At 42.8% G+C, this 24,092-nt stretch overlaps 1 protein-coding gene across 2 annotated transcripts in view; it reads left to right on the plus strand.

Moving 5' to 3' along the window:
- UBE2Q1 (ubiquitin conjugating enzyme E2 Q1) overlaps positions 1-24,092 on the plus strand; it is a 1,535,148-nt gene that overhangs the window by 1,052,306 nt on the left and 458,750 nt on the right. For both annotated transcript variants that reach the window (XM_044080652.1, XM_044080653.1), the window contains exon 9: positions 20,802-20,850. In XM_044080652.1, coding sequence (XP_043936587.1) covers positions 20,802-20,850 — 49 coding nt within the window. The remainder of the gene's footprint in view (positions 1-20,801; positions 20,851-24,092) is intronic.

Raw genomic sequence — 24,092 nt, forward strand, 5'->3', positions numbered from 1 at the left:
TTGAATCTTGAGCTTGGGAAGTGTCCGAGTCAAATCAGAGGTCAGATCCGAAACTCACAGGTCGAGGAAGAATGAAAATAGACAACACAGATGGACCGTTATGGTAAGAACATAACTTTTTTCTTATGCCTTTGTTAAAGTACACATCACTCATTTCTGTGCATCCCCCACCCCACTCACAGTGAAGCATTTGGTCCTGCATTTGATACCACTCAAAAGGTCTTTCCACCATGGAATCTGAATTTGGTATTTGAAGAAACTCCTGTGCTTCCTCGATTTGAAACAGCTGCTTCCACCCCAGGCATTTTTTGACATAGAAGAATGCCTTACTGGTATCTATGATCTTCTCTAGGTGTCCATCAGAAATGAGGGCACTTGTGTGCGAGATATTCTTGGTTTTCTTACAGAGAATCACATTCCATCCTAATTCACCCTTGTGCATCAAGTGGTTATAGCATTATACTTGAACCAGGCTGTCCACCTCCCTGTATTCTTTCCATCTTCTCAGAATATGGGCTGGAGTAGATTTTACATTCACTAGTTGCTGATGCATTGAGATTCTACCAGGATAGACAAAGTACTGCAGGATACCTTACTAGAATTTTATTGATTTTTGCCAAGTGCAGAGAGAGAGAGAGAGAGAGACTGTCAGCAAGTTAACCATTTTAACTTCCAAGATGGTTGCACATTGAGTAACAGCTTAATTCTAGCTCTCCCAGTGTGAAAACAAACTCAGCAGTGAAAGCCAGTAGACTTGTGTTTATGGGTAAATTTCAGTAAGCGTACTGCCTGGATGCTAGGAAAAAGAAAGAAATACAAAGGACCTCGAAAAAAATTTGCTTCAAAAAGTGAGGAAGAAATGCTGACCGAGGAAAGTTCTGCAGCTGTTCAGCAAAAAGAAGTGCAATTTCCAGACATGAATTCCAGTAACATACAGAAAGATATAAAACAACTGCACACAGACTTTGTTAAAATAAACGAAACACTGATGGAATATATCAACACAAACAACAGAAGACTGAAAAAAATGGAAGACGTTTTAAACAGATATTCAGATGAGGTGATAAAGCTGCAAAACTCAGAGGTCGAACTGAAAAAAAGCTGGCGGAATGAGATTGCTCAAGAGAGATGTTTGAAGTAATAGAATTAGAGAACAGGGCACATTGGTAAAACTCGAGATTTTCAGCTGTACCAGAGAAACTGGAAGGAACAGACTGCATTAATTCTATGACAACACTAGTAAGCAACTAGACTGGTATTCCACAGCAGGAGTTGTTAGTCAAAAGGGCACAATGTTTGTATGCTCCAAACCTGGCAATGGGAAAGCAGCCTAGACCTTTAATAGTAAAGATGCAGTCCTGCCAGCAGAAGGAGTTGATTCTGACAAAACTGGGGCAGAAAGACAAAGTTCTAAAAGTGGGAGACAGCAGAGTCTTTGTGGAGAATGATTACTCATTGTGCACCAGGCAGAAGAGGAGCAAATTTGTTCCATTATTCAGGGAATGTTGAGATGCAGGGGAGATCAAACTGCTGTACCCAGCTGTCTTCATCAGAAACTGATTTTGTCCCTGCAGGGAAAATACCTTGAAGTACATGCTAAAAAGTAAGCTATGAAACAGATTCTTCTTCTTCTTGTTCTGGTAATAGACCACAGAGAGAGACTGGACATGTGAATCCTTATCCAGTGTTTCAGTGGAAAATGTTGTTGAGAAGGGAAGGGAGTATGAGAGTTGACTACAACTGGGAGTACATTGGAAATTAAGCAGAGACAGGATTTGGGAGATGGAGATGAACAGGAACAAAACCAATAACTTAATGTGGGTTTACACTGCAGTAATTAAATGTGTGAAATATGACAGAAGAAAATCTGGAAATATTGGACTTTTTATGAATTTGTTGATTTGTAGGGGACTGTAAAGCTTATGCCCTACTTCATGTCATTAACATTCGGAAAAGTGCATTAAGGAGGGGAAGAGGAGGGAGAAAGTTAACTAAGTGTAACTTTTTTTCCTTAAATAGTACTATATTTGTGGTGTGTGGTTTTCTTTACATGCTATAAAGTAAAGTTTTTCTCAGTTATTTTTAAGTGTAAAAGAAAAGGCCTGGTTAAAAAAGAATGACAAGAAAAGATTAATGTGCTTTTTCTCATTTTTGCATAGGAGAGTGACTGGATTAGGAGAGAGCAAGTAAATTTAAAAGAATATTGAATATTATGAGGCTTTTTCTAGCAAATATATATTTGCTTAGTAGCAGTTATCCAGATGGTCTTCATGTGTACATGGAAACAATCTGATAAAGGGAAACTGGCTACAGTCTAATGGAGAGTGATTAGCTGGAGGAAAAAAAAGGAAAAATAAATTGTCTAGGGCATGTTCTCTGAGAGCATTCAGGGCTCTCCCAACTGGGGAGCAATAAAGTTAAGACAAAACCAATTAGTTAGTAGAAGCACAGGCTGCACCATGCGTTTTAGCATGCACAGCCTTTCTTTTAGGTTAACAGAAGTATGTGTGTGTGGCTGTCAGTTTGGGACTTTTGCTCCTATTAGGAGGGTAAAACTTAAATATTTGAAGATGTACATAGTATTGTCTGTTAGTACTAAGTTAATAGGTTTTAGGGGGTATTGGGGTATGTTTGTTTTTTGTTTGAGGGCTTTCAATAAAACAAAGTTTTGTAAGATGTGACATAGGCTCAATTGGATATGACAAGAAACTGTATAAAAGTTCAACCAGCCAAATAGTGTATGCATGTAACACAAAAGCTGGAACTAGAAAATTTAACAGAGAAGGTGTTGTACATAAAAGGTGCAAACTTTTTAATGCAATGATGCTTTCTGTAATGCCTTTAAATGTCAATGGTCTCACAGATAAATACAAAGAGTAGTGAACTATATTAAAAATGTAGTCTGCATGTCCTCCCCGCGGTTGGGTAGCGTTCGAAAGACATGCGTGCGTAAATGGGCATGCCTTCGTTGAAGGTTGGGTGTCGAGCTGGCACCTCGGCGTTTCATAAAAATCTACTGCCAATCATTAGCGGACCGGAGTTCCGCTGTGGCAACCCCTTACTGGGAAAAAGCAGAAAGACAAACGAGTGCAAATAGCTGTGTTGCAGGAGACACACTTAGAAAGAAATGAACATGTGAATTTGATAAAGGTTTTCAGGATGGTTGTTCAGCAGAATACCTAGGACAAAGGAAAAGAGGAGTACTTGTATTAATTGCAAGAGGAGCTCCAGTAGTGATAGAAGAGAATAAAAAGATGGCAGATTTGTAGTGCTAAGGTGCTATTGACAAGGGAAGAGGATTACACTAGCATGCGTTTATAATCCACCTAAAACTGCTGCAGTGGAGCTTAAAAAAATCTGAGAGAAATTATCAGTTTTCAGCAAGGGATATTACTTATAGGTGGGGACTGGGATGTGATTTGCAGCAGTGAAGATGTGCCTGAGAGGCTTAGAAGGAAAAGTATAACAAAGGAGGGTAATTTTTGAATAAATTTCTGAAAATATTTTGCATGGAAGATGTGAATTCAGTAATAGGAATACAGAGTGAATCTACATATTATTTATTCCCCAAGATATAAACACTGGGATAGGCTAGGCAGAGTTTACATTTCACAAAAGCACATGCATTTAATTGAGGGTCTTGATACTCACCCAATAACTATTTCTGATTATTCACCAATAATGACTAAAATAAAAACACAGGGTAATGAAATAAAAATGGGACACTGGTACTTTTCCCACCTATCTGTTGAAAATAGAGTAATTTAAGGAATGAGTAGTGGAGATTATTCAGGAGTTATTAGAGAATATAGAAATTTGTTCTGAAAATATAGCTAGGGAGTGGAATAAAATTAAGGTGGAGTTTAGAAATAGGGTGGAAATAAAGGGAGCTATTAAGTAACGAGAATTATTTAGAGGGCCTAATGAATGTTAAAGTATTACAGAATAGGGGGAATCTTGCAAAATAAGAGGAACTACTGCAACTACAGAATGCTAAGCAGAAAATAAGGGATTATCTTGATAATATGCATGTATTTAGAAAGATTGTTGTAAGCAACTGTTTGTTGATGATAACACTAGAGCACAAAAAGTTTTAACACAATGACTCAGGCAACAAAAAGTAGAAAGGGCTGTCGCCAAGCGTAGGGAGCCTATAACAAGGAAGGTAACACGAGATCCTGTAGAGGTATTAGAAATATTTGGGAAATTATGTGAAAGTCTGTGTAAAGCAGAGAACTATGGAAGTCACAAAAAGATACAAATGGAAATGTTTATGGAAGAATTAAATATGAATAATCTAATAACCAAAGTCACACAAGCCGTCCTGGTCCACAGAAGCAGGCATAGCTGGGCAAATAAGTCCAGTGGACGGATGAAAATGCTTAACTGTTGTACTTTCTGTTCAACTTGTATGTTTTTTATTAAAGTTATTTACCTGGTTATGCCTGCTTCTGTGGACCAGGATAGCTTGTGTGATTTTGGTTTAGTTTATTCTTCAGAGCCATTTGGGGAGCACATCTTTTGTTGGTTATTAAGAATTAAATATGCCAAGGTTAGAGGTAGAGGAGGTTCGGTTACTAATGGTTAGGATAGGAGATGAGATAAAAATTGTGAAGTATGACCAATCTACAGAAAAGTCCCCAGGAATAGATGGTATTCCTGTGGATGTTTGGAAGCTAGGAAAGAAAAAACTGATAAACATCTGGAAGATTTTGTTTAACAGTATTTTAAAAGTACCATCATTGTGGAAGAAAGTAGTGGTAGTTGTAATACCTAAAGAGGATAAGGATCCATCGGACCCCGCTTCATACAGGCCCATTTCAATACTAAACTATGATTATAAAGTGTTCATGTCTATAATGGCTAAAAGAATGACAAATGTAATGCCAAAATTGGTAGATATGGATCATTGTAGTTTTATGGAGGGGATGTAAACATTTGATAACATTAACAGAACATTGATGATCCAGAGGGAAGCAGAATGTAAGAAAATGCCATTGATGTTGGTGGGTCTTGATGCTGAGAAAGCATTTGACAGAGTAAGTTGGGATTTTATGAGCAGAGCAATGGAAGCATTTGCATTTACTGAAAAAAAATATAAGATTGATTAGGAGGCTATATGAGGGATGGGAGGTGAAAATGAAAGCGAGTGGGTTCCTTTCTGATAATTTCTGCCTGAGCAGAGGAACTAGGTAGGGGTGCCCTCTTTCCCCCTTATTTGCTTTATATTTAGAACCATTGGCAAAGAAAATAAGAGACTCAGAAATTCAAGGATATAATTGGTATGGTAGTAAAGAAAAGGTGGCTATATTTGCAGATATTTTATACCTGACAGAACCAGAACAAGATGTTACAATGTTGTGAAACATTTTGAGGCAGTTTCAAATCTTTTCATGATACAATTTTAATGAAGCTAAAACGAAGACAATAGCGATAAATTATGTACCCACACACAGATTGGTTCAGCAATATCCTTATTTATGGGGCATGATAAAATGAAGTCTTTAGTAGTATGGATTAAAATGTTTCTGATGTGGCAGCTAAGGATATGTGGGAAGAGACTAAACAGAAGAAACTAAAAATAGAGAAAATGGAAACTTTGTTATATGGACATGGATAGTAATATACAAGCAGTCAAAATGTTTAGTCCCTTTAGTTGTATACACAGGTCAGGCATAGTTTTATCAACTAGAGGAGTAGTTGTGGATAACAATTATTAAAGAGTTGAAGGACTTTATCTGGGAAGGGAAGATGGCAAGCGTCAAGTGGGATAAGCTGATTCTTCTAGTAGAACAGGGCAGATTGGAATTACCCAATTTGAAGGGGTATTTCAGAGCTACACAGTTAATGCTCCTATGCATAGCACAAGCAGATAACTATAATTCAAAGTGGAAAGGGATGCTGATGAAACGGGGGAAGCTCAAGAAGCAAGGAGAGACTGGGATTTTGGATGCAGGCCTTTAAGGAGACTAACAATAATCATACAGAAAATTATATCCATAAAGTAGCAGAAAATATTCTAAGAAGTAAGCCAACAAGGAAATGGAGAAAGGAGATTCTGCCAATAGGGATGACTGCATTTAGGGATATAGACAACAGGCAAGAGGGAGCTGGAATTTATTGGAGAAAACCGCCTAAGAACCAAGGTACTGGAAGCAAATAACTAGAGAGGAAAAGATAGAATGGGAATATGCCAATAATTTATTTGGACTGCAGGTTAGAGATTGCCTTCCCTATCAAGGATTGATATCGGAATACAGGCACAGAGAAAGAAATAGGGTGGTCCAAAATGAAAGACCAGCACTGGTAGAGATTTTATTAGAATCTAGAACAGAAGCTACCATTAAAAAGGAATAATTTAGTAGACGATATAAAATATTGTATGATAACTGCAAGAATCAGTTGGAGGTTAGAAAGGATGGCTAAGGAGAGACTAGATAAGCAATTCACAAAGAAACAATGGGGCAATATATGTATGTCTCCCAAATATGCAAAAAAAGAGGATTTTTGGTTGGAAATGTTTACATAGATATTTTTATACCCCAATAGACTCCAGAGAATTTTTCCTCGGTAAATAGCAAATGTTGGAGGTGTGACAGGGAAGAAAAAGGTAATTGGGAACATATTTTCTGGGAGGATTCCCTGTGGGATGCACTGTCGGAGATGCTGGGTGGGTAGATTGTTGTGATGAGGGAGATGATTTTCCTGAGCTATGATATAGAATCTGAATTGCCTAGACATGGTAAGCCATTGCGGTCTCAAATTGTGGTAGCTGCCATAAAAGCAGTTACTAGAAAATGGAAATCAAAATCTAAACTGTATTAGAAGTAGTGAATCTAGTAACTGAGATAAAACTACTGGAATTGAGATCTTTAGAAAAAGGTAGGAGCAAGCTACATAGAAAAAAAATGGAAATTGTGGGAACAATACATACAGGGGAGGAATGAGGTTTGAAAGAAGGCAGGACTTAAATGAACTGTGTAATATTTGATTGATAACGATTGGGTGGATTATAAGTGATGTATAATGTTTGCAACTGGGAGTATGTCAGTATGGTTTGTGATGTAAAATGCTTGTAACTGGGATTGTGTCTGTGGTTTTTCATTTATGTAGGCATATGATTACTTATGCCATAAGTGATGGTTTAATAAAGATGTTTTCTGTTTTATTAAAAAGGGGCAGGAATTGAATAATTTATGTAATGTTGCTTAGGTTATATGGTGTATAGCAGTATGTGTGAGGCATAATGTTTGTTAATTTAACTTAGCATAGTTTGATTGCTTTTATATAAATGTAAATGTCCCTATATCATACATGATTATTCAAAGGTGTTAAAGGTGTTAAAAAAAGTTAACCATTTCAAAATGTATAGTTTAGTGCATTTTATTCAGCTCTACTTACTGTGGCAAGCTTAGCCTGGGTCTAGTGAAAGCTTATTCTGCCATGGCTGCAGCTGTTGCCACAACCTAAGATGGGTTATCATTCAAACTGTATTGAAAGCAGCTACCTGGTCCTTAGTGCACACCTTTGCCAAAGTGTACAATGCAAGTATTTCCAGGGCCAATCTTTTTTTTCATGGCTATACTGCTGGGCCTTGTCACCTGCTTCTCTGGCAAGCTTTCCACCCTCTGATCTGGAAGTTGTAGGAGTCCTCCCAAGAGTCGGTACTGCAGCTGTGAATTAGGAAGAGTAAAGTATTATGTTAGGAGCTTACTATGCTTGTAGACATTAGAGAATATTCACTGTTGCAGTACCGGTACACACTTTCATTCTCCTCTGTTACAGGGTTACCTTTGGATTGGTGTGGCTACTTAAACTAGCCTTCTGCATCTTCCCTTTCTACCATCTAATGAGGTACCATCTTACGTAGGATTCTGCAGGAGCTGGAAGAAGCAATTGTTTTAGGGTGGTTCTTTGTTGGGATATCCCATCTCTGGTGGATTATCGCTGGTTGAGTCATGTTGTGGCTTATTAGGAGAAATCTGCTCCTTCCCAGAGTAAGAAAGATTTGAAGATTGCACCAAGTACTGACCTTTTATGCCAGTGATGTCTTGATGGCCACTGTGGGAAGGGAGTCTGTGGGGCCTGGAGAGGGGAGGGTAAAGAGTTCTAGAAGTTGAGCGAGCTGTCTGGTTTCTGCATTCAGGTCTTAAAAGAATCAGTACTACAACAGTCAATATGCTGAAATGTGTAATCTACTAAGTTCTTAACACAACTGTACTGTACTTGTACAACCAGAAAGACTCTGTACTACAACTTTGGTTAATTCCCCACCTGCAAAAAGCAGCCTCTTCTGGTCTTTGAGCACTTTTTGTTCTGGCCTCTTCCTGGTAATTGGTGAGGAAAACTGATCATATCTCAGTGGATTTTAGTAAAAATGCAAGATGTTCATGTTTCACTGTTGCAGTCCTGACTATTGTGATTTTCCGCCTTAGAAGCCTCAGTCGGCCCTACTACCAGAGAAATTTCCTTCTGGCTCCCAGGCTTCTGGGTGACCTGACCAACGTCAGTTTGTTCAGGTATAAAGGTGGCCAGCCTACGTCATGATACCAGTCTTTTCTTGCCTTGGAGCCCGAGGCAGTATTGAAGTACGTCGGTCAGTCCACAGTAGAGAGAAGTGACAAGATAACTACCCCATTGGAGAACTCTTTCTTTCCTTTGCTCATGTGAGATAAACAGTTGTCGCTGTTGTGTAAAGCAGAACCACTCAGAGACTTTCATTCCTTTTGTTATTTGCCTAGGCCCAAATCATGATGTCGTTGGCTGTTAGTTTTGTGCGCGTTTCAATACTTGAACAGTTAGGCCTCGGACAGAATTTCTCTAAGTTCCTTAGCCAGCAGTCTTCTCACTCGCCTTCCATGGCATGAGTTAGTCATACCGAATCCAATATACCTAAGCAAAGGAAAGAAAAGAAACAAGAGAGTAGGTTGTCAGATGACAGTCAGTTGCTGTGTGCTTCTCCCTTCAGGCTTGTGATGATTGAACCTAGGTGAGGAGCTTTTGCAGCCCACTTCTTTTTCTGATCCAGTGACTCAGGCTTCTTTCGAGACCGACATGCCATTGGCTCCATCCACCACTACACAAGCCACTGGCATTGGCTCATTGGTCTGATCCAGGTCCACTCTGCAGGGCCGTGGCATCTGATGAGCATATTCCTCCCAGAGATTCTGCAGCCAGGTCTTGGCTTGCACCAGCTGTGGTGCATTTACTTCAATCTTGGGAGACGGGCATCAGGGCGTCGGATGCCCTTAAGCCTAAGGCCTTAGCTACCCCTAAGAAAGCATCTGTCCCTAGGCCTTCAGTCAAGCCCTCTGGCTCCATTTCTCAGGGGTCACAGCAGGATTTAATCAGTTTAGCAGAGGACTTGCTCTTCATTGTCAGATCAAGGCAAGAGCCAGGGATTACTTCTCCTAGGAAAAGGATATGATCATCAAGTAATTTCCTTGGATCCCATTCCTTCTGAGGAAGACTCTGAAATTGAGGATTCTGGGTATGAAGGGGGCCCCTCCATTACTTCCTATGAGGACTCAGACTGAAGAAATCCTCCCTTCAGCCTCATCTCCTGAGGATTACACTTTTGGAGAGACCCTCCATGTCATAAGCAAACATTTTCAGTGGGAAGCTCTGGACTACCCACAGACAAGAGGGTTTGGGAATTCCTGGACTTAGCTGAACGTAAGCCACTGGCTGTTCCCCCCATTCTGGAAGTGGTGGGAGATGTTTTCCAGGAATCCTCCTTTAAAACCTGACCCCCCCCCCCCAACTGCCCATGTAAGCCAAACAGGCTTTACAGGGTCCAGGATTCCTATAAGTATCGTTACAGAAACCCTACTGCTGACCCTGAAGTTATCACTTCAGAACCAGAAGGAGCCAGAGCCAGCTCCTCTAGAGACCCGCTTCCTACAGACAGAGAGAGCAGAACCCTTGACAGATTTGGCAAGACAGTTTATACACTCGCCACCCCTGCCATGAGGGCCCTAAATTGTCAGTTTCATATAATTAAGTACCAACAGACTGTACTAGAAGAACTTAAGCACCCTTGAAGACAAAAACCTCTCAAAATAATTGACTGACCTCTATCATTCCAGTGATCAGGTAACTAAACATTCCCTCCATTGTGGGTATGATGCCATGGAGTCCTCTTTCAGAGCAGCTACTACTGGATCTGCTTTTGGTAAGCATGCTTGGCTCTGAGAACACACTCTGCCAGAACATGTCAAGTCTAGCCTGTTGGATGACCCCCTTGACAAGGAGTTTCTGTTCAGGTCCAAGTGAGAAGAAGTCTGTAAAAAGATGGAGGATAAGGCTAAGTCAATGCAGACAGTAAAATATTTCCTCCAAGTACAACCACCCAGGTTTAGCAGAAGTTTTTCAACCAAACTCTGGTCCTTTCCTACCCAGCCTAGGAGTAGGAAGAGGAAATCTCAAAGGGATAGGCAACTCGGACAGAGGCAACAGTCATAAAGGGGCAGGCAGTGGGCCTCAGAGACACCAAGGCAAGGGAGTTCTATACCCCAAGCCACACCCAGAGAGCAACAATGACTCAACTGCCCCCTTCCCTACCCTACCCTACCCCCCTGCAAGGTAGGAGGAAGGCTCTCTCTCTTCAACCATACCTGGACCCTCATCACCTTAGACATATGGGTTATTGACATTATTGTAAATGGTTATAGACTCGCTTTCAAAGAGCATTTAAAATACTCAGGTTATCCAGCTGTGCCACAAAATAAAAAAAAAGAGGCTTTGGCTCAAATCCAGTTACTGTGTATGCAGGGAGCAGTATAACCAGTTCCCACTGCCCAGCAGGGAAAAGGATTCTATTCCAGGCTCTTCCTGGCCCCCAGAAAGGAAGGCTCTTGGTGCCCCATTTTGGATCTGTCCAGCCTCAATCAGATGTTCTTCGTGTTTCGCTGTTGCAGTCATCACATTTGGGTTATCCCTGCCAAGGTAGCCCTCTACCGGCCTGAATACCATAGACTTACTATTTCTGCGTCGGTTACTGTTACTTGAGAACTGACATCAGGTCGTCAGTGGTATAAAGGAAGGCATCCGATGCCATTACATCAGTCTTTCTTGCCGTGGAGCCCAAAGCAGAAGCAGTTTGCATGAGTGCAGGGTGGCCGCTACCTGAGTTTTGTTTCCAAACTGAAGTTGAAGTCTTCGAAACCTAAGTACCCCATTGTGGATCTTTTTTTCTTGCACTAACCAATGTCAGAAAAAGTTAATTGTCTTGCTTGTGGAAAGCACATATCACACCAGGACTTCCACTCTTACTGCGTCACTTGTCTAGGCCCAGACCACGACGTCCCTCGTTGTTGCTTCTGTGCTTTAACGCCAGAACTATTCATTGTCGGGCCCTTATTGTAGCCAGATATTTCCGTTTACAGTCTTTGAATTCCGATGTGGCTTCAGTAAGCCATCCCACAGCTGAGCTTCTGAAAAAACGTAAAGATAAAGACAGAGACCACACAGGACCAAACCTTCCGACGACGCTTCCGTTAAGTTGGTCATCGGTCCTCCAGAACTCAGTGAGGCGCTTTCGGAGCCCCTGATGCCCGCTTCAGTTAATTCGCAGGCCACTACTGAGACCCTTTCAGAGTCCGGTATGCCAGAGAACTTTTCTTTGTCTAAGGATCCTGGGGTCGTCTCTACCTTGGATGGGTCCGGAGCAGCTGTGCAGGCACTGGCTTCCAAGGAAGTCCTTTGCAACACCAAATCCCGACATAAACCGATGCCTTCCTTCACGGCTACCGTTCTTTCGAAAACAACAGAGTTCCTTAGGCCCAGGGGTAGAACCACACCCAAACAGACTACCCATTCTCAGGCGTCTGCTCCCTTGTCGTCTCAGATACTTAAAGTGGCAGATCATCTCATCATGCTGATTAGGGGAAGCCAAGCCACTCCCTAAAAAAGGAAGGGAGGTCTGTCTCCAGTAGTTTTATCTGAACGAGTCAGATGAATCTGATGCATCTGACTATGAAAACATGGGGACCCTCTCCACATATGAGGATTCTGATGCAGAGGAATCCATTCCTTCAGCCTCTCCCCCAGAGGATTTTTCCTTTGGGGAAACCTTGCATATCTTAAGGGAGCATTTCCAATGGGGAGAGTCAAGACTACCCACAGTCTAAAAAGAGACTCATTGAGTTCCTGGACTTTCCACAACACAGGCCCTTAGCCATCCCCCCAGTCCTAGATGTGATGGATGATGACTTCCTTGAATCCAGCTGGACTCCAGACACCCTCCTTCCTGCTTCCAGAAAACCAGACCTGTACTACAGAGTCCCTGACTCTCACAAATATATTTTTAAAAATCCAACAGCTGATCCTGAGGTCATTACTCAAGGGCCTAAAGGGATAAGGCAACCTCAGCTAAGAATCCCACCCCCTCAGACAAGGATTCCCGAGCACTGGACAGATGGGGTAAAAAAGTATACACCTCAGCTACTCTTGCTATCAGGTCACTAAATTTTCAGTTTGATGTGCTTAAGTATCAACAACATACTTTGGAACTCCTTAAAAAATGTCCTCCTTTCCTTCATGGGCAGAATCTAAAGATTTACAGGACTTAATGCATTCTGCTGGTAAAGTAACTAAACACACTTTGCACTGTGGTTTTGATGCCCTAGAAGCTTCACAGGGCAGCAGTCACAGGATCTGACATTAGAAGGCATGCATGGTTTAAGGAACAACCCCTGCCAGACCATGTCAAATCAAAATTGTTGGATGCACCCTTGCACAAAGATAACTTATTTGGCACTAAAGCAGAAGAAATCTTAAAAAAAAGATGGAAGAAAAAGCAAAATCTATGCAGACTGTTAAATTTCTTACAATGCCAGCCCCCTAGGTTCAGCAGGCATTTTGCCTCCAAGCTCTGGTCCTTTTCTGCTCCGAGTAGACAGGGCCAGCCTAGGCCCCGTAGAAACAGACCCCCCCCCCCAGAGAGCAGCCCTAGGGGTTGCAGAGATCTAAGCAGTGGACTACCTCCACTTCAAAACCAGGGAGTTCTAAGCCACCCCCTTATGGTAAGCACTCACAATGACTCGCCCCTTTCCAACCTCGCCTCTGCCCACCTTCACATGCCCGTAGGAGGAAAACTCTCCTTTCATTCAAGCACCTGCGCCACCATTACCAAGGACCAATGGGTGCTTAACATTGTGTCTCAAGGGTACAAATTCTCCTTCCACACCCTTCCAACTGCAAAAGGGTTCCCCGATCTAGCACCAAATCACTGGGCAGAGGCTCAAAAGCAAATCCATTCCCTGCTCTCCTTGGGGGCAGTCGAGCACGTTCCTACAGAGCAGATAGGCCAAGGCTTCTACTCTAGACTTTTTCTGGTACCCAGAAAAGAGGGCACCTGGCACCCCATCCTCGATCTATCCATTCTAAACACCTTTCTGGTGATCCCAAAATTCAAAATGCTCACCCTCCAGCAGCTGCTACCCATGCTCTCCAAGAATGCCTGGCTAGCCACCATGGACCTAAAAGAGGCCTACTTCCACATTCCTATTAGGGAGTCCTGCAGAAAATATCTCCGCTTCAGGGCAGGATCTCAACACTTTCAATTCTCTGCACTTCCCTTTGGCTTATCTATTGCTTCCAAAGTTTTCACAAAATGCCTGGCTCCAGCTATTGCCTTTTGCAGACAAAGAAATATTCACATTTACCCCTACTTAGACGACTGCCTTATTCAGGCAGACGCACAGAAAAAGCTGCTCAAAGACCCGGCATTTGTAAAGGACCTACTAACCTCTGTAGGGTACACAATCAATGAAAAGAAATCCAAACAGGTACCCACCAAAAGGATAATATTCCTGGGAGCAAGTCTGGACACAGCACCCCAGATGGCATGCCTTACACCACAGAGACGAATTTTCCTATCAGCTTACTTCTCTCAACTGGCCACCAGGCCCCAGATTTCTGCAAGGAAAGTCCTACAAGCCCTTGGGTTCATGGCCTCCTGCATACTCCTCATTCCATATGCCAGACTGCATATGAGGAAACTTCAGTGGTTCCTAAAGAGCCTTTGGTGTCAACACTCTCAAGATCTGGAAACTCTTCTGCCTGTTATTCCTTGCCTGAGGAAGGAATTTCTTTGGTGGGCAACAGCTTGCTCCCACAGCACGGGTCTGACCTTCTCCCCATACCCCGATGTCAAGACTCTCACCACATATTCATCAGACTATGCTTGGGGTGCACACCTGGACGGCAGGTGCATACAGGGCCAATGGAACCACCAGCAACTCCTCCTGCACATCAGTCGAAAAGTGATGATGCTTGTGCAGCAGGCCTTGATAGCTTTCAAACCCCGTCTCTCTCCAGGGGTTCTCCTGATCAAAGCAGACAACACCACTGTGATGTGGTACATCAACAAGCAAGGAGGCACTCCTACCCACTGTGCAGGCTGGCCACGACCCTTTGGTTCACAGCCTCTTACATGCAAATACACCTGTTAGCACAATACCTGCCAGGCTCTCTCAACTCCCTGGCAGACCAGTTAAGCAGAAAGGTCTTGGACCCCCACAAATGGCAGCTGAACAGAAACACCTTCTTCCTAATAACTCAGAAATGGGGAACCCCGGAAGTCAACCTCTTTGCCTCCCACACCAACCATCAGCTCAGCAAATTCTGCACCAGGGAGCATCACTGCATGGCTTGGAAGGTGGATGCTCTGTCCTTCCCCTGGGTAAACCTCTCGGTCTGTGCCTTTCCTCCCCTACCTCTCATTCCCAGGGTACTGCTCAAAATAAGGGAGGAAAAACCAAGGACCATTCTCATAGCTCCAGACTGGCCCAGACAGCACTGGTACCCCTTGCTGCCCAGCCTGTCCCCGCTGCCTCCATGAAATCGTTCTCCGATTCCAAACCTCCTAACCCAGAGGGAAGGGGAATCCATGCACCCCCAATTGCAGACAATTTGGCAGCTTATACCCTATCCCCTGAACAATTTGCCATCCTCAGTAAACAGGTTCTGGATGTCATCTGAGAGGCCAGATGACCTAGCACCAGAAAGTCTTATGCAGATAAATGGAAAAGGTTCTGCAGCTGGATCCAGGCTAAGGGGGCCAATATGTCACAGCCCTCCATCCCTCTCACCCTGGATTAGTTAGCTGACCTACTACACAGTGGTCTCTCTTTTTCCTCTATAAAACTTCATGCCTCTGCTATTTCTGCTCATTTTCCCACTGAGCAGCCTCTTTTTCCGCACCCTCTGATTAAACAGTTCCTCAGAGGGGCTAGCAACTTGATGCCCCCCCAGAAGGACACCAACACCAGCTTGGGATCTTAACTTTGTCTAGGAAAAGCTCACCCTGCCCCCCTTTCGAACCAGCTTCTTCTGCAGAGCTAAAATTTCCCTCCTGGAAGACTGCCTTCCTCCTGGCCATCACTTCAGCAAGAAGAGTCTCTGAGCTGCAAGCTCTCATGGCTGTGGAACCCTTCATCGTCTTCCATGCAGACAGGGTATCCCTCAGATCTAATCCATCCTTCATGCCCAAGTTGGTGTCCAGTGTGGCTCTCAACCAATCCATCCATTTTACCCACTTTCTTTCCTAACCCCCAAAACAAGGGGGAAAGGATTCTGCACTCTCTAGATGTGCACAGACAGCTCAGATACTATCTGGACAGGACTAAACCCTTCAGAAAGTCTGATCAATTGCTGGTTAGCTTTGCTTCAGGGGCAGAAGGCAAAGCCATCTCCAAGCAAACCATTTCCAAGTGGATAGCACACTGCATCCATTTCTGCTACCAACAGCATGGCAAGACTCCCCCCAAGGGGGTCAGGACACACTCCACCAGAGCAGCCTCCACCTCTGCAGCTTTCCTCAGAGTCGTCCCCACCAGGGACATCTGAGAGGCTGCCACCTGGACATCTGTTCATACTTTTACCAAGCATTACCACCTGCCTCTCTTCTCCAAATCCAGGGCAGGGTTTGCTTCTGCACTCTTGCAGAGCATGCTAGCCAGCCCCTTGCTTCCTGGACTGCCTCCACCCATTTCCTCAGCTTTGGGAATCTACCCAAATGTGATGACTGCAACAGTGAAACACAAAGAACATAGTACAGTTGTGTACACTTACCATAAATGTAGATGTTCGAATGTATTAACTGTTGCAGTCCTGGTTTCCTTCTCTCCCATCCCTCTTTCTCTTTTTTTTCTTTTCCTTGTTGTTCTCCTTTCCTTACAAGGGACATATTATAGCAATAGCGCATGCCTGGGTGTGGGTAATGCTGGATTTACCCACGGTCGGTGTGGTTTGGTCACGAGGGTGAAGCCCGAGTTGCCAGACAAAGACAACCGTGGGTAAATCCAGCATTACCCACACTCAGAAGTGGGTTATTGCTATTATACAATGACATTATTTAACAAAAAAGAAAATACTTACTTTTCTTAAATAATGGCATTGTATAATGCCTCCTTGCTGTCCTTCCGCAGCTGTCTGGCATTCTGCGGCAGTTCTGGTGTACTGCGCATGCGTATGCTTATGCAATACATCAGAGCTCTGGGTGGAAGCAATGGAGAAAGCAAGATCTCCGTTGCTTTTAACAAAGTGTCTTGCTATGTTAAAGGAGTTTAACATAGCGAGACAGCTTTAAAAAGAGCAACGGAGAATCTCCATTGCTTTTTACTAAGTGTCTCGCTATGTTAAAGGAGTTTAACATAGCGAGACAGCTTTGAAAAAAGCAGTGGAGAAAAGAAGATCTCTGTTACTATTTTTAAAGCTGTCTTGCTATGTTAAAGGAGTTTAACAAAGCGCGACAGTGTCTAAAAAGCAACAGAGATCTTGCGTTCTCCATTGCTGTAAAAAAAGACTTATACTAATGGAAAAAGGCAGGGCGACTGAACCTTTTTCCATTAGTATAAGTCTGATTTACAACGTGCACGCTAACCAATCAGCGTGCACGTTTTGAAATATTAATGGGGGGGTCATTGTATAATGGTATTTATTTTATTTTCCACTGGTGGGGATCTACCACCAGAGCCTGGCCTCCTACTCTGGGAGCTCCTGACAGGTTAGGGCAATAAAAACTGATGTAATAGCGTTGGATGCCTACCTTTATACCACTGGCGACCAGGTGACTGCAACCGTCACTGAAATATTAAATCTTTGGTATTCAGGCCGGCCGAGGGCTACCCTGGCAGGGATAACCCAAATGAGATGACTGTAACAGTGAATACACTTGAACATCTACATTTATTGTAAGTGTACACAACTGTACTTTCCCGTTAGTGCCAAAGTTCAAAATGTTAACCATCCAAAAACTGCTGCCCATGATATTCCCCCATGCCCTCATGGTCTCTCTTGACCTAAAATATGCTTATCTGCATATCCCTATTTAGGAGTCCCACAGATGATTTCTTCACTTCGGGGCTGGATCCTCTTACTATCAATTTTCTGCACTGCCCTTTGGCTTGTCTACAGCACCAAGAGTGTTCACAAAATGCCTGGCACCAGCAATAGCCTTCTGCAGGACCGGGAGATACACATCTATCCTTACATGGATGATTGTTTCATACAGGCCACAGATCAGGCCAATCTTCTCAAGGATCTCAGATTCACCCAGGACCTCTTTTCCTCACTGAGGTTCACAGTGAACCTACAGAAATCCCACACTACACCAACAAAAAGGATCATCTTCCTGGTGGCACTTGTGGATTCCTCTCTCCTTAAGGCTTTCCTCCCTCTAGAAAAAGTATCCTTCCTGAAAATTTCAGGGATATATGGCCTCATGCATACTTCCCCTTGCCAGACTACACATGAGGAAGCTCCAGTGGTACCTGAACAATGTCTGGTGCCAGAGATTACAGTCCTTAGAGACCTAGTGTATGGTGGGTGCAAGCTTGTTCCCAGAATCAGGGCCTCACCTTCAAAATCTCCCCCCAGGCTCAAATTCTAACCACAGATGCATCAGAAACAGCATGAGAGAGGGGCTCACTTCCAGAACCTCCAAACCCAGGGAAAGTGGGATTCCAGATCCAAGAACAGACTCAACTGGAAGGAACTCATGGCAGTATTAAAGGACCTGTTAGCCTTCAAGGAAAGGTAGACCCCCAGGTATCCTAGTAATCAAGACAGACAATACCACAGTTGTGTGTTACAAAAACAAACTGAGAGGGACACATATTTACCCCCTGTGCTGACTAGCAATGCAAATCTGGGAAACGTCTCAGTCTGTGGGCTTGCACCTGATAGCACAATACCTTTCAGGAATTCAAAATGCTCTGGAAGACCATCTCAGCAGAAACGTGATGAACCCTCAAGATGCCATGTGCACCCAAAAATCTTCCATTCCATAACCCAAATATGGGGAATGCCACAGGCGGACCTCTTTGCATCCAAAGAGAATGCAGACCTGCACAAATTCTGTACCAGGAGCAAACTGGAGACCGCTTGGAGAACAGATGCATTTGCCATCCCTTGGACAAAGCTTTTCATTATGCATTTCTCCCATACCCCTTCTTTCTCGAGTTCTGCTCAAGATAAGAGAAGACGGCCCAAGAGCAGTTCTTATAACTCCAGACTGCTTCAGACACTATTGGTACCACCACCTCCTCGAACTCACCACCAGAGCCCATGGCTACTCCCTCGGAGAGTAGATCTCCTCATCCAGAACAAGGGAAATATTGTACACCCCAATCTGCAGACTCTCAGCCTTGCAGCATGGATGAACCCACAACAAACCACAATGGTGTTAGCCTAAGTAAACAGGTGCTAGGCATCCTTAAAGAATCTAGAAGCCCTGGCACTAGGAAATCTTTCTCTGCCAAGTGGGAAAGAATTTCTGTTTGGTGCAGGAATCACCACCTAGATCCCAAATCAGCATGCTTCCAGCATCCTGGAATACCTGACTGGCCTGCTGAAATGGGGACTCTCTCATTCTTCCATTAAAATACATGCGTCAGCCATCTCTGCATATGTGCCCTCTCACCCTCCCCTTTTCTCCCATCCACTAGTAAAGCAGTTTCTTAGGAGAGTAAACCACATTAGACCACCTAAACGAAACAAGAAAGTGAGTTCAACAAAACACAGAAGCCGAAGTAGAATCCACAGGTAGCTTTACTGCAAACTTGTTAGCGCTTTCGTGTAGTAATATCCAAACACTTCTTCAGACCTGGGTATTACTACACGAAAGCGCTAACAAGTTTGCAGTAAAGCTACCTGTGGATTCTACCTCGGCTTCTGTGTTTTGTTGAACTCACTTTCTTGTTTCGTTTTGTTGGTTTTAACTTTCTACATTAGACCACCTACAAGGAGGCCTACTTCTCCTTAGTGCCTTAATTTTGTGGTAGAGGAACTGACCTTGTCCCCCTTCAAGCTGGCAGCTTCTGCAGACTTAAAGTTTCGGACATAGAAAACAGTTGTTCTGGCTATCACCTCAGCCAGGAGGGCTTTTGAGTTGCTGGCCCTCATGGCAGTGGAATGTCGTCTTCCACAAGGATAGGGTCTCTCTCAGAACCAGTCCATCCTTTATGCCTAAAGTGGTCATTGACACCTCTTTAAATCAGGCCATCCATTTCTCCACCTTCTTCCCCAATCCACAAAACAAAGGGAAGAGAATTCTGCATTCCTTGGATATGCACAGATGGTTATGCTGCTTTCTAGACAAGATAAAAGCTTTAAGGCTGATCATCTTTTCATTACTTTTGGCTTTGGAAGAGAAGGCAAGCCTGCCTCTAAGCAAGCTGTTTCCAAATGCTTTTGTTATAGCTCCCATGGCAGAGTGCCACCAGTAGGGATAAAATTTCATTCCACCAGGGCAACTGCTACTTCCACTGCCTTTCTAAAGGGTGTCCCCACCTGGTCTTCATGCATACCTTCACCAAGCACTACCACCTGGCATCCTTTTCCAGGTTTAGAGCAGCCTTTGCCACTGCTGTCCTGCAGGACATCCTCTCTTCATCTTAGATGCCTTCGTCTCTCCTTTCAACTTTGGGAACCTTCCCAATAATCAGGACTGCAACAGTGAAACATGAAGAACATGGTACATTGTGTACACTTATCATAAATGTGGATGTTTGAGTGTATTCACTGTTGCAGTCTTCTTTCCCTCCCACGTACTCCCTCAGCCTACTATGTATGTTGATTCTGTTTTGCTACTCAGCCAAGGGACCCCTCCTTGGCTCGCTTCCTATGACGGGTTCTCCTTTGGATGGCTCCTATGTGGTTAAAGCTCCTCCTAGTTGAGGGCAAGAAAACACTGGTAGGTGTGACACAGGCTAGCTACCTTTATACCTGAATGTGCTGACGGTCAGGGCATCTGCCAGCCTGGGAGCCAGAAAGAAATTTTGCTGGTAGTCAGGCTGATGGAAGGCTTCCATGGCAGGAAATCCAATAGTCAGGACTGCAACAGTGAATACAGTCTAAAGTCTACATTTGTGTTAAGTGTACACAACTGTACGTTTTAGGGCCCCTCACTTTTTGAAAAGATGATAGTTTTTTTCTGTGAGTAGATGCATTTATGTACATAGTTAATTTCTAGAAGTATAATTGTATGATGAAACACTGAGCTAGCATCACAACAGTGGCACTAATAGTCTTATAAACCCACAAAAAATTGAAAGACTTGAAGACAAAAGTAGTTGGATATTTAATGGTTGGTAGAAACTGGTAAGTTGCGCAAAAAAAACCCATTGAGTTAAATGTCTCACTTGACTAAAACAGTGAAGGGGAAAGCATCAGCACTTATCTGTATTATGTGACAGTGTGGGATTTGTTGCAGTGCACAGATGCAGGATATACAAATGTGTGAAGACTTGTAGAACTATGTATACTGCATACTTTAAAGTTTTTTTTTTTTAAAGGTATGTGCTGGGAGGAGGAGCTATCTGCATGGAGCTTCTGACAAAACAGGTAAGTTGGTGGCCTGTAACATTCTGTGTGAAAATAAATCTGAACACTTTTATACTTTGTCTGCAGGGTACACTGAAGTAGGTTGGAATTTACCCAGTTTGGTACTAATGAGATAATGTCGCATCTATGTCTTGGACGTGAGCACAAATAATTTGTGAAGTAATTTCCTACCTATAACTGGTTACATAAATTACTTAAAGCTGTCCATTGCTAGAGTGTATCCTAGTATATAAACAATGCAGTTAATTAACTTTGTAATTGTCTGGCAAATCCTTCATGCTGCAGTACGTAAATGATGCTTGAGTTTGCAACAGTCTATGAGATCATCTCAAGTCTCATATGCACAAAGCATTACTCTAGTAGTAAAATCAGTAGTTATCTTTATTTTTTTTTTTTAACTCTCTTGTTATACCTATCCTTTGTACATGGAGTGGGACCCCAGTTCAGAGTTACATGACAAAGAGCAGGAACTCTCCATTAGTCCAGGGTCCCAGGAGTGATATTTAGTCATCTAGACTGAGATCAGTTAATCTGCCTGATGTACCAAGAAAGTCAGCTGAAACACAGCCTCATGGAAAAAGTGTAGTTTTATTAAATCTAGTCTAGAGAACTTTGCATTTCCCTTGGACTTCGAGTCCTACATCAGTAAGTCTCAAGATCAGTTCTTATCAGTTACTCACTTTTTCTCTTGGGAACCAGAAGGGTGTCAGTGGAGAAGATGTCTCATATTTTGTACTGGTGTTGAGAAACGGTTATTTTTAGTGAACTCCAGTGTATCTAGCAGTTTGTTCTAATTAAGATCTGTAACAGTTAAAGGTAGATTACTGATGAACATTCTTGAGACTAACAGGTCATTAAGTAACCTCGTTGTCTTAATTATACAGTATTTTACTCTGTAGTTCTCTACCTGTGATGCAGGATGGGTTGGAATACACATGAAAACCTTAACATTGTTGCATTCTGTCTTTGGGTATAGAGATTATATGCAAAATGAGTCGGGACAGAATTTGCTTGGTTTAAGTGACATTAAAGGAGAACTCCACCTTTTCCTACAGTAACTCTGCCCTTATGCTGCTTTTCTCCCAGTGTTGTTTCCACTATTGTGTAGGTACCAGAAACCTGCTTGTACTTTATAAAATAATAATTTCCTTGCCTTGGAATCAAAGGAAGGAAAAGTCCACCCACTTTTTTTAAGCTTAACTTCTTACATGTTTTGTAGAGGAATTTGTCTCAGCTGCATGACATACCACAGAGACAGAGAAATCTGTAGTTTACCCTGTCTGGTACTACTGGTAGTGTTATGCAGGTAATTAGTGCTGTTGATGTCAGGAGCTCAGCAGTTTCTATAATAAAGACAGAGATGCAAAACTGTTTTCCACTGGTTTTATTACAGAGGAGGAGAACTTGCCCCACTGACTGATTGATAGCTACTTCCAATGTAGCTATTGCCTTTTATAGAAAAATAAAGCAATTGGACCAGTCAGTGGTTCAAAGGCAGCTGTCACCTATTCTGACAAATTTATATAAACACTGTCACAGCATTGAAGTGCTAAGTTTTAAACCCTAAATGTTGGCTGTTTCTACTACTTTATATATTAAAATGTCTTAAATGTAGTGGCAAGTGACTGTAACACTTAGAAAAAAGTCAGAAAAAAATCTGTCTTGTAAAGTATCAATGCATTTACCATTTTCATCACCCCCCACAACAGGACAGAACTAAAAAATCAGGGCTTATCTGCAGGATGAGAGAAAGGTGGCAACTCTTATCAATTAGATGCACTGATACTGTTTATGAGAAGGTAGTTTATGCTTTCTTGTGACATTCGTTCATGGCAGGATGTATAATCTGGTGCACAGATCCATGGGAAAAAGAGAACATTTCCACTGATTGAGTCCAGGGCTGGCCTTAGCTGAAATCGCGCCCTAGGCAAAGTAGTGCTGTGGTGCCCCTTAAGCCTCACCCACATCTTCTTCTTCTTCTTTCGGCTTTTCCCGGTTAGGGGTCGCCACAGCAGATCATCTGTCCACTCATGACTGGCAGTGGAGTTTTACGGTGTCGAGTTTGCCAGCCCGGCGCCCAACCTTCCACAAAAGGCATACACACGCACACACTCACACCTAGGGACAATTTAGAGTGTCAATCCACCTACTGCTTGTCTTTGGGATGTGGGAGGAAACGGAGCACCCGGAGGAAACCCACGCGACCACAGGGAGGACATGCAGACTCCACACAGAAGGCACCCCAGCCGAGAATTGAACCGGAGAACCTCTTGCTGTGAGGTGACAACGCTAACCGCTGCACCACTGTGGCCACCCAAAGCCTCACCCACACAATACTCCTGAAACATCCCTATTTGAGCCACACCCACAGAAAGGTCACTCCCTAGGAAAGCTACTCCAGTCATTTCCTTCAATTATTTAAATGCATAGAAGAAAATATACCTCAACACACTTATTAGCTAAGCTGTTACACAAACTGGTTAAGGGCTCTAGATGTGAATGAGTTAACTACCTTTGTGTATGTATTCCTAGTTCAAATACCAGAGCTAGATCATGGTCAAATAGGGCCCTAGGCAGGGTAGTGGATCACCGTCCCACCGAACAGCCCCTCCTGCAGCAACCCCCTATCCCCAACCATTCCAGTGTTCCATTACTTGGCTGTTTCTCACCAGTTGCCATAAACACTGTTCAAACCTATCAGTGTGCATATTGCAGATATTGAAATAAAATAGCATAAACACAGATAGCAATTTGCTAAACAGTCTCACAATGAAAACAGACTTACATGAGCTGTACATTTCTCTGCCCTTGAAACCTGCATTCATTGAAACAGAGTGAAAACCCACATTCATAGAAAATGCATCTTGCCACTGGAGGATTAAGTTTACTTTTGGACTGTTTTTAAACCACAGGCTCCTTGCACACATTTATTAGGGCCTTACATACATGCATTTGTTCTTTGATTCATCTTCCTGATTATATTCCTTGTATAATACAGCACCACTTGTCAGAATGTGTTTTAAATTTTTAGTTTTAAACTTTCTTTTAATAAACAAAGAAACAAGATGTATGAACGAATAGTGACAAAATGACCTCTTTCATAAAATTTCAACATAAAAGTGCACTCGGACTTCTGTCATTACAATCCAATATCACTCAATATGCACAATCTCTGCAAAAGTAAAATCATTAGAATAATTCCACATTAAAGAAACCTATAACTAATGAAGAGGTTGCTACTG

Source organism: Protopterus annectens, chromosome 8.part0 (assembly GCF_019279795.1).
Source record: "Protopterus annectens isolate FY-2018-M chromosome 8.part0, PAN1.0, whole genome shotgun sequence".
NCBI lineage: Eukaryota > Metazoa > Chordata > Ceratodontiformes > Protopteridae > Protopterus > Protopterus annectens.